The sequence below is a fragment of the Ursus maritimus genome, unplaced genomic scaffold (assembly GCF_017311325.1).
Source record: "Ursus maritimus isolate PB19 unplaced genomic scaffold, ASM1731132v1 scaffold_2, whole genome shotgun sequence".
NCBI classification, from domain to species: domain Eukaryota; kingdom Metazoa; phylum Chordata; class Mammalia; order Carnivora; family Ursidae; genus Ursus; species Ursus maritimus.
This window is the reverse complement of record NW_024424452.1, coordinates 4,349,204-4,369,275: the sequence shown is the minus strand read 5'-3', so window position 1 is coordinate 4,369,275 and position 20,072 is coordinate 4,349,204. Positions and strand designations below refer to the sequence as shown.

At 45.1% G+C, this 20,072-nt stretch overlaps 1 protein-coding gene across 7 annotated transcripts in view; it reads left to right on the top strand.

Annotated features, from left to right (window-relative positions):
• Positions 1-20,072, top strand: part of RNF216 (ring finger protein 216) — a 141,956-nt gene that overhangs the window by 58,636 nt on the left and 63,248 nt on the right. For all 7 annotated transcript variants that reach the window (XM_040634735.1, XM_040634737.1, XM_040634736.1 and 4 more), the window contains exons 12-13: positions 1,529-1,677; positions 2,174-2,252. In XM_040634735.1, the coding sequence (XP_040490669.1) occupies positions 1,529-1,677; positions 2,174-2,252 (228 nt within the window). The remainder of the gene's footprint in view (positions 1-1,528; positions 1,678-2,173; positions 2,253-20,072) is intronic.

Genomic DNA, 20,072 nt, shown 5'->3' with positions numbered 1-20,072 from the left:
AGAGTATGAGACCCCATTTATAAACAAGTGTAAATGCCTCATGAAATTGCCCTTTCTGGGGTGAGGTGAAACTTTTAGGACATGCTGCTATGTGTGTGATTCCTGGACAGCCACTGGCTGGTGTGATTGTGTTGGTTGTAAGCAGAGCAGATTTCTTGTCGGGGAATGGTGCCGTTCCTCTGTGCCCCCTGCCTACTCCAGGAGCACCGACTTCTTCACTTATTGATCCTTTTTGTAATAAAAACGAAGAGATCCTTGCAGCTGTTTGAATGATACTGCGCTCTTGGAGTTTTTTAAACAAAATTTTTAAAGATTTTATAGTTGTATTAAAATGAGTAACTATTGGGATGCCTGGCTGGTTCAGTTAGAAGAGCATGTGACTCTTTGATTTGGGGGTCATGAGTTCGAGCCCCACGTTGGGTGTAGAGGTTACTTAAAAATAAATAAGCAAACTTAAAAAAAAGACAAAGAGCTAGAAGCCTTTAAAAAAAATGAATAACTGCCCGAGGTCATATTTCTCTGTCCAAAGTTAGTGTCTGTTGATACAAGCATAACATAGTATGAAAAGGAGTTTTGTTTTGTTTTGTTTTGTTTTGTCTTAAGGAGCACTTAAAAACCAGAATTACTTTTTGTAAATGCCTGACCAATAATCAAATCATTCAGCATCAGTTATTCTAAAATCAGATGCAGTTTAGTCAAGAACGCAGTAACCATTATGAGCAGAATGGTATGGTTGGCAGAATAATGGTCCCCCAGAGAGGTCCCCGTCCTCGTCCCAGAACCTGTGGATATGTTACCTTACATGGGAGAGGGGGATTAAGGTTGCTAATCGGGTGGCCTTGAAATGGAGAGTATCCTGGATTATCCAGGTGGGCCAGTGTAATCACAAGGTTCCTTAAAAATGGATGAGAGAAGCAGAAGAGGAGGTCAGACTGATGTGCTTGCGGACTCCATGTGCTGCTGATGGCTTTGAAGATGACATCCAGGGCCCACTGGAGCAACTGTCCGAGAGGCTGTCTTCCTTTCTCTTGGAAGAGTTTTAGTCCCTTGACTCCATCTGAAGGGGGTAGGATCCAGACAGAGGGTTTTCAAACAACCCCCTTGGTTTTAGGATGTATTCCTGTCAGTCCCCTCTTCTACTGCTTGCCTCCACCTTCCCTCAAGTCTAGACCTCCAACATTTTCAGGGTCTCTAGAGGAAATCAACTCACTCCTCACAAATACCTTCTTTTCAGACACTGCACCATGACCTTCCCTGTTGTTCTCTACCTTACTGTGATTCAAACTGATAGAGGCCCTCTGGTGCTATATCAAAGATGGACTTTGTGGGGTTTTATCATGCTTTCCTTGTTTTGGGCGTGGTCTCTTAACCACTGTTTATCTGCTTCCTGTTGAGGGATGCATTGAACCACTGAGGCTTTTGTTTTTCTAAAAATTTGGTTGAATTTTCTTTCTTTGTTTCCTTTTTTTTAATTTGATTGATTGATTTTATTTTGTTTATCTTTTGCCTCCTGACCTTATAATTCCAGTCAGAACTCAGCTGCATGGAAGGCAGTTGCACGTGTTCATTCCCAACCAGTGAGCTGGAGAAGGTACTTCCCCAAACCATCCTGTATAAATACTATGAGCGGAAAGCTGAAGAAGAAGTTGCCGCAGCTTACGCAGATGAGCTTGTCAGGTGAGTTCTCAGAGAGTGTCCTCTGTCACCTCATTCCCCATTATGAAGACTGCTTGAACACTTTCATCAGATGATGAAAATCTATAACAAAGCTAGATATTCCAGGTCTTCTGGCATTTTTTTCTGAGCAATTAGGGAATAATTTTATTAATGGGAAAATCCACATTTCACATTTTTACTCATATTCCTTGGTACCTCTTAATCAGTTGGCTTATAGGTACAATCATTACGCATTGGGTTGGAGGATGGAGGAAAGGTGACATGTGCAAGGAGTTCTCACAAAGGTGGGGTCTATGTTTATTGAGTGGTTTGCACTGAGGCAGGACCCAGAATGGCACCTGCATCTCCTGGTAAGAGCCAGCACAAAGGAGAGCCTCAGTCCGTGTTTTAATTAAAAATAAGAGGTATGGCTGTCCAGCTTAAAAGTCCATCTTAGTATGAACATGGAACCAATTTAATATTCTGAGTAATATTCCTTGTGCTGTTTTGATTGTAGGTGCCCCTCTTGCAGCTTTCCTGCTCTGTTGGACAGTGATGTGAAGAGGTTCAGTTGTCCCAATCCTCGCTGCCGAAAGGTAGGGAAGTAAATTTTTTTCCAGATTAATTTGAATTTTGGTGTTACAGACTACACTAATGGCCAGATATCTGCTGGTTATCTGCGTGCTAAACTGTGAGAAGGATTTGTGTGCTCTCCTTTTCATGAAAGCAAATGAAGATCAGTACTTGGTGAATCGTGGTTGACATGGTTGCAGAGATGGGGGCCACCTGTGGAATTCCAGTCACAAAGCTCTAGATTCCTGTCATGGGCCGCCTTCCCATGAGGGCAGATGTCATAATGTAAAATATGAAGGGGTAAAGGCCTGGGCATCATGGTAGCAGCATTTCTGTCACATCTGTCACACAGTTATTATTCACTAACTGTTCTTGTAAGAACTGATTGTGTTGGGTGCCAAAGCCATCCAGTCACCTCGCTGCTAAAAATCATCTTTTTAACTAGACTCCCCTGTGAGCTAAGACTGTCTTAAAATGTGTCCGCTATTTACAAGCCACTTAGAATTTTTAAGTGCCTGGCATCAACCTAGACAAGTATGTTTTAAGCCATTGTTCTAAAATAGCATGACCAGGGCTCCTGGGTGGCTCAGTTGGTTAAGCGTCTGCCTTCGATTCAAGTCATGATCTCAGGGTCCTGGGATCAAGCCCTGCATCAGGCTCCCTGCTCAGCAGGGAGACTGCTTCTCTCTCCCTCAACCCCCCCACCTGCCTGTGCTCACTTCCCTCTCTCTTTTTCTCTCTCTCAAATAAATAAAATCTTCAAAAAGAAATTAGGAATTAAAAAAAGGAAATAGCATGACCACAGTTGAACATTATAAAATCTGTGCCTTATTGTGGGAATGAAGAAATGAAAAGTAGTCATTGAGAAAGGAGGAAAACACTCAACTAATGGACTAAATTTTATTCCTTTTGTTTTCAGCATTCACATTTCTTTGTAAAATCTCGGTGTATTCTTAGAACTTATGTGTCCATTTAATAATTTGTCCCCACCCTCAGACTGTTGCTATAACAGTTGTCCCAACAGTCTGACTCATGGAACTAAGTGGAGCCCCTGACTGCCCTGTGTGCTCCCCATGCTCCCAGCACTGGAATGCCTGGGGAGGCAGTAGCCAATGGAAGGAGCAGTAGGGGTGGGAAAAAAGCGAAGCTATTGGAATGTTGTAGGTCTGAAGATCAATAGCATCCTGAAGGCTCACAAGTTTGGTAGGGCCAGGTTATGCAGGTCTTGAACACCAGTCTAAGGTGGCAGAGGGGGGAACAACAAGGGGACTGAGATAACAGGGAGATCTCTTTGGCTGTTGTAGTCCAGATCAGAGGTGCACATCACTGCCACCTCCTGTGGAATCTCCATGAATTGCTAAGATGGAGCTGGGAACTACCATCTCCTCCGAGAATTCCAAATTAGACTCTACTGATAAAAGTGCTCACAGACTATTTGGAAGGCCAAAGAGAAAGTGAGGCCATTATTCTCCAAAGACAGTTACAGGTGGTCAGAAGGGCACACATGAGTCTGAACAGTGTCCTGTGTGTGTCTTCAGAACATCAACCTGGGATGTCAGTGAAAGTGTCCCAGTGACTTTTAAGATCTGAAGCAGAAACATCAAATATTTGGCTTTCTCTCTGTGAAAGAGATATACATACTTTGTTGAACTTGGGGGTGACCACGTAGCTTCTTTTGGTCAATGAAATGTCAGTGTGGATAAGGTCAGTCGCTTACAGAAGAAGTGGTAAAAACATGATTTGGGGTGATATCAACAAGTAGGCAGCCCCAGACCCTCCTTCCCCAGCCCCCTACAGAAACACTGATCAATAGTACACAGACCAGTTCCCTTCGGGAGAAGTTTAGAAACCCGTTAAGAGGCTCCTGCATTCTGGACAGTGCAAAGCCAGCTACATTGAAGCCTGTAGGAAGATTCATGGAACTCACTTCCCAGGGACCCTCCCATCTGCATGTGCAGAAAACCCCTAAATCCTAGCTCCCCCCCACCCCACCCCGGGAGAGGGAAAGGGAAGACTTGAACATAATCTAGCATTCAGACTTCTTGAGCAGCTACCCAAAGGACTGGCTTTGGTCTTTCCTGACTCTAAGCACTGACAGGAAGGGGCACCAGGTTGGAGATTGCTGAGAACAAAGACAACGTTCTGTTTATTTACTTATTTTTATTTAAATAAGCTCTATGCCCAACATGGGACTTGAACTCATGAGTCATATATTCAACCAACTGAGCCACCACGTGCCCCCAAAGGCAACATTTTAAGCTAACATATACTTGCCCACCATTGCCCTTCCCCTCAGTTTAGTGTGCAAAGAACTGGAGAAAACCCCCAACTCCTGGCTTCTTCCCTGGGCGGGAAAGAGTTGAAGTATGTGTCCGGTATTCTGGCTTTTGGGAGTACTGCCTAAAGGGCTAGTTATTGTCTCACCTGACTCAGTGCACTGACAGGACCCTGCGTACTCTAGATGCCTGGATCCCTCTGAGAGCTGGGAGGCTTGCTGCTGCCCCAAAGGACCCACAGTTCAGACAAAGGCAGCGTTGATACGGCTTGGCAGCTTCTCCCTTGGGGAGAGGAAGAGTGGAGCATGCACTTAGTGTTCTAGCGTCTTGGGGGAGGAGGTTTTTGAAGGTTTTCTCTCTTGCCCACCTCAGCACTGGTGAGACCCAGCGTGCTCTAGATGCCTGAGGGCTGCTGAGAACAAAAAGGATTTGGACTGCTTACAGCAGCTCCAGAGAACCTGCAGTACTATAGACAGACACCAGAGGGAGAAAGAGATTATACGCTCCTGAAAAAAGAAACTAGCAAAACTTCTCTAGCTAGGAATTTACACATGTTAAGTCCAGAGAAGACGCTTCCAAAGTAAAGGCTCCTGGAGTCTCTAGCTAGGCTGACTGGTAAAGGTGTTTCCCTGTACAAAGCCAGTGTGTATAGACGGGGAGAGGTGACTATTTCTTCAAACGTATAGATCCTGCCACAAAGCAACAAGGCACAGGAAGAAATCTGGTACAACCAAAGGAACAAAGTAGATCTCCAGAAAGGACACTAAAGAAAAGGAGGTATGTGAATTACCTGACAATTCAAAATAATCATCATAAAGATGCTCAACAAGCTCAGGAAAATGATACGTGAACAAAATGAGAATATCAGCAGAGAGAAAATATGGAGAAATTGGAGCTGAAGAATACAATAACTGATGGAAAATTTCACTAGAGGGATTCAACATCAGATTTGACCAAGCAGAAGAAAGAATCAGTGAACTCAAAGACAGGTCATTTGAAATTACCTAGTCAGAAGAACAGAAAGGAAAAAAAAGAATGAAGAATAAGGAAAGCTTGAGGCACCAATGGGAGGGACACCATCAAGTGAGCCAGTGTATGTGCTATAAGAGTTTCAGGAGGAGAGGAGAGAAAGAAAAAGCTTATTTGAGAAAATAATGGCCAAAAACTTCTAAAACCTGGGAAAGGAAAATGGATATCCGGATTCAAGAAGCCAGATAGGCCCCAATTTAAATGAACCAACCCAATATCAGGGAGAGTTAATATTGTTAAAATGTCATACCTACCCAGTGCCACTTAGAGATTTAATCACAATCCCTATGAAAATCCCAACTGCTTTTTTTGAAGAAACAGAACAATCCTAAAACCCATATAGAACTGCGAAGAATCCCAAATAGCCAAAACAGTCTTGAGAAAGAACAACAAAGCTGGAGGCCTCATACTTCCTGGCTTCAAAGTATATTACAGAGTTACAGTAATCGAAACAGGATGGTACTGGCATGAAGACAGACCTACAGACCAGTGGAAGCGAACAGAGAACCCAGAAGGAAGCCCACACCTATGCGGTCATGGGCACCAAGGTTACACCATGGGAGAAAGGTCATTCTGCTTCACAAATGGTGCCAGAGAAACTGGCTGCCTGCCTGCAAACAAATGAAATTGGACATCATACACCACAAAGATCAACTCAAAGTGGATTAAAAACTGAAACATGCAATCTAAAATTCCTAGAAGAAAACACAGGAAGCTTCCTGACATTGGTCTTTGCAGTGATTTTGTGGATCTAACACTAAAAGCACAGACAACAAAAACAGAAATAGACAAATAGGACTGCATCAGACTGGAATATCCTTTGCACAGCAAAGGAAACCATCAACAGTGAAAAGGTAGCTTATGGAATGGGAGAAAGTATTTGCAAATTATTTCTCTGATAAAGTGTTAATATCTGTAATACACAGGAATTCCTATAACTCAGTAACAACCAATCAGAAATAAGCCAATTTAAAAATGGGCAAAGGACTAGAATAGGCATTTCTAAAAAAGAAGACCTAGAGATAGCCAACAGGTATATGAACAGGTGCTCAGCATCACTCATCATCAGGGAAATGCAAATCAAAACCACAGTGAGGTCATTTCACATCTACTAGGATGCTCACTAACACAAAAACGGGAAAAAAAATAGTAAGTGTTGATAAGGATGTGAAGAAATTGAAACGATTGTGTGTTGTTGGTGGGAATGTAAAATGGTACATCCCCTATGGAAACTAGTGTGGTATGTCCTCAAAAAATTAAAAATAGGGGTGCTTGGCCAGCTCAGTCAGTGGAGCGTGTGACTCTTGATCTCAGGGTTGTAAGTTCCAACCCCACATTAGGTGTAGAGATCACTTAAAAACATCTTGGGGCGCCTGGGTGGTTTAGTTGGTTGAGCATCCGACTCTTGATCTCAGCTCAGGTCTTGATCTCAGGGTTGTGAGTTCAAGCCCCACACTGGGCTCCACACTGGGGGTGGGGGTGGGGGTGGGAGAGGTAAATAAATAAAATCCTTTTTAAACATTAAAAAGTAAAACTACCATACAATCTAGTAATCCTTTCTGAGTATTTGTCAATTGAAAACAGGATCTTGAAGAGCTATTTGTACTCATTCATTGCATTATTGTTCACAGTAGCCAAGATATAAAAGCAACCTAAATGTGTATCCATGGATGAATGGCTAAAGGAAATGTCTGTCCACACAATGGAGCATTAGTCAGGATTTTAAAAGAAAGACATCCCGTCATGCTACAACATGGGTGAACTTGAAAACATTATGCTAGCGAGATAAGCCTATCACAGAAAGACAAACACCGTGTGATTCCACTTACTGCACTTACAGAGAAGCAGGAAATAGAATGGTGGTTGCCAGGGGTTAGGGGAGGCGGAAACAGGGAGCTGCCATACAATGGGTGTGAAATTTCTGTCACCCAAGAAGCAAAAGTTCTCAAGATCTGCTGTATAACAGTGCATAGCTAGTTAGCAGTAGAGTACCATACACTGTAAGATTTGTTCATAGGGTAGATTTCATGTAATGTGTTTTTTTTAACACAACAAAAAAGAGCTAGTGATTTATTGTCTCTTTTCCTTCTGCCAAGGTGGACATGTAGAAATAAGTCTCTATTTTGAGCTACTGAAGTTTAAGTTTGTTCCAACAGCATAACCTAGCATGTCCTGACTGATAAAATCATGAGAACCAAACGGATGATGAGGGTGGAGAAAAGGAACAGATTTGAAAGATAATGGGGAGGGGCGCCTGGGTAGCTCAGTCGTTAAGCGTCTACCTTCGGCTGGGGGTATGATTCCCGGGGTCTTGGGATCGAGCCCCACATCAGGCTCCTCCACTGGAAGCCTGCTTCTTCCTCTCCCACTCCCCCTGCTTGTGTGCCCTCTCTCGCTGCCTGTCTCTCTGTCAAATAAATAATTAAAATCTTAAAAAAAAAAAAAAAAGGTAATGGGGAGATAGGATTAGAAGGAGATATTCTGACTGTAAGGGTGGGGAGAAGTCCAGATGACTGACTTCTCTGGCTTGGGCCACTAAGTGGGTGATGATGCTATTCACATACAATTGCAAATAGAATAGAAAAAGAGAGGCGCCTGGGTGGCTCAGTTAGTTAAGCGTCCAACACTTGATTTCGGCTCAGGTTGTGATCTCGAGGTCATGAGATTCCGTCCCATGTTGGGTTCTACACTGGGCATGGAGCCTGCTTAGGATTCTCTCCCTCTCCCTCTGCCTCTTCCTTCCTCTCTCTTAAAGAATAGAAAGGGATTGCAGGAGAGAAGAAGGTCAGTTGATTCTGTTTTAGACATGTAGAGTTTTGAGGATGGAGGTGTCCAGTATGTGTATGTTTTGCTAATGCCTGCCACATAGTAGGTGCTCAGTAATTACTTAGAAAGTGACTAGGGTTGGGAACATGAGGCGAGGTCTAGGCTATAGGAAAATTTTGTAGTCAAGAGTAAGAAGCATTGAAAGAAGGGAGCCCTGGGGACAGGGAATGCAGCTGGGAGCACAGACAGCGTGCAGCAGGGCATCTAAGAAGTAGGTCACAGGAGTTAGTGCTGATAGCATTTTGATTTAGAATCTCATCAAATTCATAGATGAGTTTGGGGAAATTATTATCATTAAAGTGAGTCCTGATAAGTTCAAAGTATGTATGTCCATTTATTCAGATCTTTTTATGTCCCTCAGTAACGTTTTCCAGTAAAGAGAATGCATCATAAGGCATTTTCAGTAACAGTGCTTCAGAACTTGACCCTCCCTGCAGATGAGAGCATCCACGTTCTGGACACTTTCCACCATCAGGGTAAGGTCTGCAGCGTTTGGCCCACCGTGGAAAATAAAGTGAAAACTGTCTCTTGGGAACCTGATTCAGGTCCAGCAGGTTGGGAAGTTCTCGCCCTGTCCTTCAGAGGGCGGGGAGAGCTAACTTAAGAGTTAGGTGTGAGCTGGTCCCTCCTTATGGAGGCGCTATGGAGAGTCACCACTAGGTGGCACTGATACTCCATGAGGAACGGTTTTCCTGTTAAGCATTTCAGAAGTATGTCAGTCAGCAAGACAGTGTCTCATAAACACAATTCTTTTAGGCTTAGTACGAAAGCAAACCACCACGTGCATTCAGAATTTAATATCAGAGATGTCAGTGTTTTTAGAACCTGGGTTTTTGCCTTTTTCATTTAAACGAATTCTCCTCTGACATCGTTTCTTTTCAGCTAGATGGCTAAACCAACCGTTAATCCTTGAGGATTGCTAATGTTTGAGAAATGAGCCACAAACTGACTTTTGGCCTGTGTGAGACTAAGGGCATCTGTTTCCTCATTGCAGTGTCTTTGCCAGTAATCTAAACTCCGGTTAGATTTCCAGGAACTTGCCACTCTGAGATGAGGCATTTATATTAATGCATTATCTAGAGGCGGGCTTGAATGCCTGGAATCATTCTTCTAAAATCCCTGAAGAGAATAAGATACTGTATCTTTGATGAAATGGGGAGAGAGTCTTTGTTTCATTGATATGATGGAATGCTTTTGTCAAGGCCCTCAGCGCCCTCTGTGTTTGCAGATAAAGAATTCATCAGTTTGTTTTCAGCATGGTGCTTTTAGGAATGAATCGGATGTGTTTGGTATGGGACTGTGGAGTGTTAGATAAAAGGAGATTTGAAAGCGATGCTTCTGGAATATTTATTCTGAGGGTCAGAATTTCCCTGTTGAGTCTTTCTCTACTTTTCCAGAATCATAGCTTTTCTTAATAAATTCAGAGGTTTGTACGTAGAGCTTTACAGAAAGGTAGCCAGAACTACAAGGTGGAGGTTTAAGGCTATTCATGAAGTAGGTGCTAAGGGAGGGAGACCCATCAGGTGGTGAGACTTCAGTCCCAAGAACTGTGAAGGACACCTGGCTTGGTGTTCCTTAGTGAAACCAAGAGGGTGAGTGTGGCTGTACAACCACACGTCTTTTCCCAGTGTCATTTGGACTTGTTTTCCTGTGCCTTTCTCACCCTTCTTTCCTGTGTTTCTCATTTCTCTTCTCTACTCCTATTTTTCTACCGTTTCCAGGCCCCATCCTATCCTTTGTAGCATTCAATGTTATTGACTCTACAGCAGTGAAATATAACCAAAATTCACATCTGCAATGAACCAGTTTGTTGCTAAAAAACAGGCATCTGCAGCAGCCTACCGTAGCCGGAAGGCTGCGTGAAGAGAATGTGAATGAGCCTGGACCAGCTGTCAGTGCCAGGGCGGCTCCAGCTGTGACAGCGGACGCTTGGCACTTATTAGCAGCACTCTAATTTGAGGCCCAGCCAGTCAGCTGACTCCTGTGCTGAACACAGGCGTTTACATTTATCTAGATATGAATGAGGCTTGATCCTCTTGTTCCCACTTTATTCAGGGAGGATCTTTATTCAGGAAGTTATGTTGACAAGAACCGAATGTTTGGGTAACAAAAGGATTTTTTAAGTCCCAGAATGAGCGCTCATTCACTGGGTGGAAGTCCATGCTTCATAATGTAAGTCCACAAAAGAAGTGGGGTGGGGTGGGAATTCCCTCCGGGCGATTTGGCCTGCCCCGGCTCACAAGGTGAGTCACTTCCTTCAGAACTGGAGGGTTCTGGAGGGTTCTGGCAGAATAGCTTAAGACTGCAGTCTGCATAGTATGCAGGCATGTTGGGTAGGTGCCTCTCAGGGCTCTCAGCTCCCAGCGTGCCCCCCAACCACCCTAAAAAGTGGCCTCTGATGTGTGGAGTGGAGTGACAGTATTTACCCAATGGTGAAAACCCGGAGGGAGGCCTCCCCACCTCAGACACAGTCAGAGTAGATCCCAAGCAACATCCCTCTGAGCCGCCCTCGTCTGGCAGTGTGGCCATGAGGTTTCAGGATCTAACTCTATTTTTAACTTAGTATTTTTGTCATTTTCCAGTTTTTAAAATTCTTCATAGCAAACAGCACAGTGAATGTGTTCATCATAGGCTTCTTGAGCCTTGGAAGATTTTGGTTGATAACTACACTTCGTTACTTAACATCTTCACATGTCTAACACTACGATTAGAGAACCTGGTTCTTTCTCTGTGTGTGTGTATATATATGTGTGTGTTCTCAAGAATAAAAACAACAAAAGCCAAATATTGCTTACCCCTCTTCCTATTCTGTCTTCCCAATAAAGCCACATAAATACCATATCTGCTGTTGTTTGCAGCACTTATTTAAATGGAAGTAGATACCCACCCAAGGGGAGGAAAAGTAAAATACATACATGGGGGGGCTCTTGGCAGGCTCAGTTAGTAGAGCTTACAACTCTTGATCTTGGGGTCGTAAGTTCAAGCCCCATGTCGGGTGTAGAGATTTCTCAAAAATACAAAATCTTTGAAAGTACATATACACAGGACTCCTGGGTGGCTCAGTTGGTTAGGTGTCTGCCTTCGGTTCAGGTCATGATCCCTGGGATCATGTCCTGCGTCAGGCTCCCTGCTCCACTTCTTCCTCTGCCTCTCCTCCCACTCATTCTCTCGATCCCTCTCTCTCACAAATAAATAAGTAAAATCTTTAAATATATATATACACACACGTATGTATACATAAGTATACATGTACAGGTTAAATGAAAAAGCTAATATGAATAAAACAGTTATTTTTGTTTCCCCTTAGTCCTACAGGAGTAGTTTTTATTCCTATATTTCATCTTCTCTGTCCCCCAATACTGGGCACTGAGTAGTGAAAACAACTGCCTCTCTTTCCTGGCCTGCCTTCGAGGAGGCTGAGAGGATGGTGAGCAGGCACGGGCCTTGCTGCGGGGCGGCCTCCAGCCGGCCGGTGCAGCCCTCACACTTCTCCCCTGGAAACTCAGGTCGGCGCTGCCTCTCCAGCCGGCAAAGGAGTGCATTTCAGAGCCCAGGCTGTCCAGACAGGCTGAGCTGTTGGTGTGGACTTGGGTATTCGCCGTATTTCCTTGATTCCTTGTCCCCCAGAGAACATTCCGGTGCTTCTTTTCTCACCCAGGGAAGCTGCTCTAGATGGTTAAAATGTTGCCACCTTCCAGGAGACAAATCACAGAACTTCCTGTTCAGAATGAAGAGGCTTTTGTGTTCCTCCCCGTCAGCAGTGCTTGGAACGGCCATTTGTGCTGGGCTTTATTAGTGAGTTCTGAGTTTTGCGGGTTCTTTCAAAGATTGCTGTGTAAGAAGCATTTGCTGACATGCTGCGCTGGACCCAGCACTGAGCTGGGCGCCGTGAAGCTGCAGAGAGCAAGGTGCCTGCGGCCAGTGCCTGCGCGGCAGCTCAGAAGACAGTCTGGCGTCACGGTGAAGACAAGGGATTTTGATGTTAAACCGGCTCATGCTTTCCTTCCAGCTCTTCCACTTCTTGGCTTTGTGATGTAGGGTAAATACATCTCCTCCTTGAGCCACAGTTTTGAAACCTATAAAATGAAAACAGTTGCACCTACCTCACAGATCTCTGGTGAAAAGTCAGTGGCGTGTCACTTGTGTCTCATAAAGTGGGGGCGGAGGAGGGAACAGTCTAATGTAGGGGAAGCGCTTGCCGTGCCAGGCACGTCTCAGGTCAGGAAAAAGTAGCTGCCACACAGGGAAGGCAGAGACCGATGCCAGCAGCGCGTGCAGGTGAGGCATTCCTGGAAAGGGGGACCTTCTCCCAGATTTCTAAAATCTCCCACAAGAGTGTAGAATTCCCCTGAGGTGGGCGGATGTAAAGTCCCATCAGGGACCAAAACATGACTCCTCACATACCTTAGCTTTTCAGATCATGTACTTAGAAAACTCTTTTCTTAACTAGTCTGCCACAATGGAAAGGGGATAGATTTTTTATTTTTTATTTTTATTTTTATTTTTTTTAAGATTTTATTTATTTATTTGACAGAGATAGAGACAGCCAGCGAGAGAGGGAACACAAGCAGGGGGAGCGAGAGAGGGAACACAAGGAGGGGGAGCGGGAGAGGAAGAAGCAGGCTCATAGCGGAGGAGCCTGATGCGGGGCTCGATCCCATAACGCCGGGATCACGCCCTGAGCTGAAGGCAGACGCTTAACCGCTGTGCCACCCAGGCGCCCCGGGGATAGATTTTTTAAGCTAAATTTTGTGCTGATACGTTCTGTAAGAAATGACTGCTGTCACTTTAGCCCACATTTTTCAAGTTCAGAGAAGGACCCATGCTGCCCTGGGGAGAGCTGTGTCCTAATGAAGGCTACCTGTGGGTCTGCCCTGCGAGTCTCAGTTGCTTGGTCCGCAGCACTGCTGTGTCCCTTCTTTTGGATTTCTCATTGGTGTTTTTTTTTTTTTTTTATCCCTTTCTCAAGGATTGGCATCTCAGGGAATAATATTTCAAGAGATGAGTATAGGAAGGACCTAGAAAAACGATAATACATTTTGCTAGAGAACTCAGTATTAGTTACAAAGTGAAGATAAAAATCCATGGTTTGTCTCCGTGACTCATGGGTTACGTTTTTTCTCTTCTTGGGAAGGTGCTGGTCTTTGAGTCTTGACCACCCCACCCACCCCCAGTGCAGCAGGCAGCCCTGGAGGCCGGGGCTGCTCAACTTTGACTGTCCTTCTGGTGAAAGGACATACCTCCTTGTCTCTCTTTTGTCTTTTGGGTTTCTACTAAGATACGTTGTCTATGGTATGTAAAGAGCCTGTGAATTTTTAACAGACTTGCATGGGCACGTTATTAAAACTGAAACTCTGACCCTGTCGCATGGTTTTTGTGGCCACGGTGAGCCATTGCTTATCAGACTCACCACAGCCTAGCCCTGTTCACAAACCATAAGGGGATCATAAGCTTTGAGTGCCTGTCCTTCTGGAAACCACACATTATTTGTTTAGTGCCTTCGTATGTTTTGTTAAAATAACTTAATGGTTTTTTTGTGTGTGCCTGGCCTCATTAAAGGAGAGATGCATTTTGATCCAAAGTCTTTAGAAATGTCACGTTAAAAACCCCTCAAGAATTGACATCTACAAAATATCTTTTTGTAGTCATTTGCCTTCTTTTTGTCTGTTCACTAATTGTGTGACCAGGTGTCAGCAGTTTAATTTAATTCGTTTTACTGGTTCTCATTGCAATGTCCTTGGAGGAGTGTGTGCGTGCATCACACGTGCATGTGTGTGCATCATGTGTGCGTGTGGTATGCACATATGCACGTGTGTGTTGGAGCGCAGAGCCTTCGTGTCCCCTCTGCGTTCTCAGCACAGAGCACTGCAGGGCTTCCACCCTTGCAGGTAGACGAGAAATTGTTGCTATGGTAATAACACAGGCATGAAAACACCCCATCTCCCTGTGGGTGTCTGTGTCAGGGAGGAGGAATGTGGGCAAGGGAAACAGGAGCAAAGAGGAATGCTTAAAGCACAGAGCGGAGCCGTCGCAGGGTAGAATTTCTGGTGCGTACTGTTGGATTCAAGGTCATTTTCCTATTGCTGTGTAGTGCGTGAGCAATGTAAATGGCGTTTTACCATCAGTGTCCTCCCTGACTTTGAAACAAGCATACAGAGAATGAGGAGGGCCTCTTTCACCTCTCCAGTCCCCAGAGGCTGCATGGCCCTCTCCCAGACCACGATTAGAAATGCATGTCTGTATCTGTGGGCCAGTTTACCGTTCTAAGTGGGATTAACTGCCCAGACCCAAAACCCATTGCCCTTCGTCTCCACGGTAACAGGCTAAGGAGCCAGTCCTGCCATCTCTTGAAACGGAATGGCAACTGTGTGCTCTGTATCTGCACCACATACCAATGCTCCTTGAGGAAACGGGCTCAGAATGACCTTGATGACTAGGATCAGTGCTGACAAACTGTAAATCCAGTCCTGCTGAGGTCAGGGTAAGAAGCATGGCCACAGTTCTGGTGCCATTCTATCAGAAAGTCAGAGTAAAAGCTGTCAGAGTCCTGTGAGGTGGGGGTTTAGTACCTTAAATAGGGAGGTGTTGAGGGGCCTGTCTGTGGAGCTCTTACCAGTAGCCTCTTTTAGGGACTTTCTGCTCCTTGTCTGCTCAGTCACAGCTAGCAGGGGACATCAGGAGTCAAATCCAGGACTACCTTACTTGGTGTTAATGTGGTTTTAAGTGTGATTTGGGTAGGGTTGGCTGATTTGAAGAGTCCTTATGTTTTGGAGATACAAACTGAAATGCTTACCAATGAAATGATACATCATCTGGGATTTGCTTTAAAATTACACTGGGCAAAAGAGGATGGGAGAGTAAGAGGGTATACAAAAAGCTGATTGGCCCTGAGTTGATAATTATGAAACCTGAGGGTTGGGTATGTGGGGACCCATCACTCATGTTTATTGCTTACCTTTTTATATATTTAATTTTTTTCTTAGGAAAAAGTTTATTTTTAAAACACCATCTGAAAAAAACCTAGTTTCACTTAACTTTTCTATATCTGTGTTCTTACCTACTTTATTGTTTGAAGGCATCTCAGTTTTGGGAACTGCAAAGACCCGTACTCAGATGTCCAGTTTTGTGGCATGGTCACCTTTTTAAGAGATGAGGGAAATTTGTTGCATAATAGGGAAATGTCAGGAGCTCTTTGTGGGAAGATGAAAGTGTGGGTCATCTTGGAGGGGGGAAGGCTTCGTGTGTGTGTGTGTGTGTGTGTGTGTGTGTGTGTGTGTGTGGTTTCTCTATTTGTATAAGATTCTTTTGTAGGAGTGGTCGTGACTTGGTGTTTTCCAGCTTCCCTGAGAAAAAGGACTGCAGCTACCCAGAAGGGATCCAAGATAGATCACTAAACTATACTGTAACCAGTGAAACAGGTTTTGGGAACCTGGGGCCCTGTGCCGAAGCCCTGCTGGGGGCTTTTGGACAGCTATGGATAGTCTCCTTTCTCTGGAATGACTTCCAACATATGGTGCAGCTTCAAGGCCAGAGAAGAGACCAGATGACCTTTCGAGTGTCTGTCCAATCCAGAGTCCCTGGTTTTCAGTACTGAGGGTTTTCAAACTGGTATTGGTATTTGCTTTCCAAAGAGAAATAAGCTAATCTGAGTTTCTCAGATCAAATCCCTATAGCCGCATAAGCACTTTTCAGTTTTATTTTCCATCAGAAATTCATATGAGAAAAGCGTTTTAAGTTCCCTGTACCTGAGAAGCTGATTTGAGATTCTAGCCCAAAGAGAATGATGTAGACACAATTTTTTCTTCTCTTGTCTTTGACTACAGTTTGTCCTTTCCCCTTCCTCTCCCCTCTTCAGTGAGAATTTCCTGCTCCAAACATCTCCAGTTGCTACAATCCTCTTAGCTTCCAGATCCTCTCACCTCCCATAAAAGTCTCCTCTTTTCTCCCAAGGCCGGTACCCACTCTGACCTCCCCTTAGCTCTCCCAGAATGGACCTTCTCTCCAGGCAGACCCCATCCCCTGAGCCCTCTGTCACCATGGCCCTGTGTGCTGTGCAGTGCTTCCTTCTCCCCTGCCTTCTTCTTTGGACTCATTCCTTCCTAAAACTTTTGCCTTGCTGTCTTAGCTGCTCCCTCAGAATAGGCTTGTGCCAACACAGGCTGGTTGACTTTGATTGAAATTTGGTCATTAATTTAGCAGATTTTTATTGAGTATTGCTATGCCTGAAGAAATACAAAATAGGCAGTGACAGCCCTACCCTGAGAGGTCAAGGGAGGCCACCTCCCTATGCAGATGGCTAAATAGTGAGATGGTGATGGGAGCTGCTGGAGGGAGCCAGAGGTGAGAGGGGATAGTCACTGTGATTGGGCACAGTCTGGAAACACTTTGTGAAGGAGCTGGATCTTGGCCTGACAGAGTCCTAACGGGACCTGATGGGTGCCGGTAGATCCGTATTCCTGGCCAGGGAGTGACGCAGACAGAGCTGTTGAGGGGTCAGCCAGTAGCCGTGTGTGACGGAACAGGAGGAAAGTAGACTAGAAGGATGGATGGACTTCAGTTCAAAAAGGGCTTTACAAAGCAAAGGCCTGACTCTTACTCTGGACACCCCAGGGAGCTGGTACCAAGCCTGATGTAGGGAGGGTGGATCTTGTAGAGCCACAAAAGAGGGCATGGGTGGTGGGGAGAGATTAGATACGGGGGGTAGGGGGGCTGGAACATCTGGTCATTTCTGGTGACCTAGCAACTCAAGACCTGGAGATACACAGTGTTCTTGTGGTCCTTGGTTAACAAAACTTCCAGTCCCAAAGCCCATTTGTGCAGTGCTGTGGACGTTTGCTAGCACTCTCTTAAGCTTCTCCAGAAGGCTTCGGTGGAAGTGAATTGGCCTGAAGAAACACCAGTCAGAATTCTGAGGGCTGGCTGGGGGCCGGAGGGGAGAGGTGGCTGCATTCAAGAGCAGCGGTAGAGGCAGACGGTCCAAGGTTAGCAGTAGATCCCGGGCATACGTGTGCAGGAGGCCGGCTCTCCCTGCAGCATACCCCTCTGTTGGTAGAGGGGATGCTGAGGTGGAGAGGTCCACAGTGCTGGTTAAAGGAGAACCGGACATTTCACCCCTCATTTAGTGCTTGTTACTTTGTTCCAGTTCCGTCGCCAGTGGTTTTTTTTTTTTTTAATCTTTGAATGCTTTAAATATGGAAGAAACCATGTAACCATCACAAGTTTTTCCCCACCCATTTAAAAAAGGCTTGTTTTCCAGCTGAAAGCATGTTGGATAAGCTTAATTTCTCTCACTCAGATAAGCTTAATTTCCCTAACTCCGATGTGCATACAGAGAATTGCCTAATTCTCCTTTTGCAACATGTTTTCCCAGCTGCTGGGAGGCCTGTTTTTTGGGGTTTTTTTTTTTGTTTTTTGGGGTTTTTTTTTTTTTTTTCTGTGAGCCTCCTGACAGAAATGCAAACAATTTAAGGCCCCCTGTACCAACTGCAGTTTATTACCCCAGGGACTTGGATATTGGTGTGTTTTCCCAGGAATGTATTTATCTGGAGTCGGTGGCGACTCCCCCATCCCTCTGAGGCTTTCGGGGGACAGGTATCGGGCTGGGCTGGGCTTCACCAACAGCTGCAGCCCCTCCTTTGAGCAAGGTCACCTCCCTGCCCAGCTCCAGTCCCACAGATTCGTTGGGCAAGGAAATGAAGCCGTTCCTGGGATGTGATCTGATTGGAACCGTGTTTTCTGGGGCACCTCTGCTTAGGTCTTCCAGCAGAACACAGACGGCTTTTATACCTTGTTTTGTAAAAAGTGCCTTTCCACCAAAATAAGGTTTGACACTGTTCATAAATAAACACATCCCTTTGCAGGCAAGGCGAGGAAGGAATGCATCTGGGAGCAGTTTGGCTATGGTTTGCTTTTTCCCTGCTGAATGCCTGGCGTGCACTGTCCATCCAAGGGTGGCTGAGGGGAGAACGCTCTATTCTGTTGCTGCCAAAACCACAACAAATGACAACTTTCCGTTCTGTCATCTCTCTCAGCTCCACTGCTGGGCAAGCAATTCATTTTTCTACCATAAAAGGGCAACGAAGCTTGTGTAGAGCCGTGGTGCCTTCTGCACTGCAGTGAGGAAGCAAAAGACAGCCGGGGAGAGAGCACGGCCGTGCTTTTGCGGAGCACACCTCCCGCTTAGGCCAGGCTGCAGGGTGATGGTAGCAGTCAAGAGCAGGGAGTGGGAGGCGTGCCATCTGATTGGGCAGGGTGAGGTCAGAACAGGCGTGGGTATCCTTGGCATCTCATACTCATCTAGTGGGACACATGAATGTGTGGTTCAAACCCTGTTGGGAGGAACCGCATGGAGCCTGCCCAGGTGGTTCTATTATACTGGCATCTGGTTTTCTCGGTTTATAATTGCAGGTGCTGGATTTATAAGGGGTACCTGGGAGATCATATGACCCTGACACCTTCACTGTACAGATAAAAGGAAGAGGATAAGTGCAAGGTTCATGTAGCTTGAGGAAATCCTCCAATTTCTGTCTTTCAGTTATACTTGGACTCTGAATTCCAGGATAGTTCTCTAATCTGAATATGTCCTCAGTTGTCCGTTAGTATATAGTTTGCCTCAGTTAATGGTGGGCTGTAGAGACCTGGACTAATAGAAATATAGTTCTTAATTGGTGGGATTATGTGTCAGTCAGCCAGGGCCTTCCAGAAAGTATTCTTTGTAGTGTTGTTAGCTATAAAATTCATGGACCCTTTAGGTGATTGTAAATAAATGTTGTTCAAAATCAGTATAGGAGTCTAAGAAAGCAAACATTTAGCTATTCTGACAACATTAGAGTGGCTGCAGAATTCCTGCCCCATATAGCCTGGTGAAGAAACCAGAATACCAACTCAGCACACATTGAGCAGGACCCCCATGCCATGCCGCAACATGGCCACCTGCACAGACCTCTGCCCTGGGCCTCTGCCTTCTCTTGGAGCGGCCACTGCCCTGGAGAGAGCAGGTTCTCAAACTGAGCCAGGAACTGTGCCCACATCTTTTTGCCTGGCTCCCTTGAAGGTTTTCCTATAAAGAACTAAGATTTGTCGTTTACACTTACCTTAACTCTTTTTTTTTCTTTAAGATTTTATTTATTCATTTGAGAGAGCACGTGCAAGAGCAGGGGAAGTTGTGGAGGGAGAGGGACAAGCAGACTCCCCACTGAGTGTGAAGCCCTATGCAGGGCTCTATCCCAGGACCCTGAGATGGAGTGCTTGATCCCAAGACCGTGAGATCATAACCTGAGCTGAAATCAAACGCTTAACCGACTGAGCCACCCAGGCACCCCTACACTTACCTTAACTCTTAATCGTACATCTGCTTTCATAGTGGATGCTGGACCTGAACCAAGCACATTCTTCAGGTAATAAAAACCATGTCCAAGAATCTTGCTGATCTGGAAATTTGGGAGAAAAGCAAGGGTTTTCAAGTTTAAACTTTATTACCCCAATAGTACTGGTGGTCAGAATAGATTCTCAGCTCATTGGCTCGGAATCAAAAGTTAACTCAGAAGTCATTCCTGGAAGAGAATATCACTGAGTAGAGATGGCAGAAACAAGCACAGTATGAATGATTCAATATCACATTCCTAGACCTTGTTGGAAACTGTAAGATGAGCTTAAATCTTACCATTCCAGCAAATAAAGCAATTGGGTAGGCAGTGGTAAAATGGAGCATTT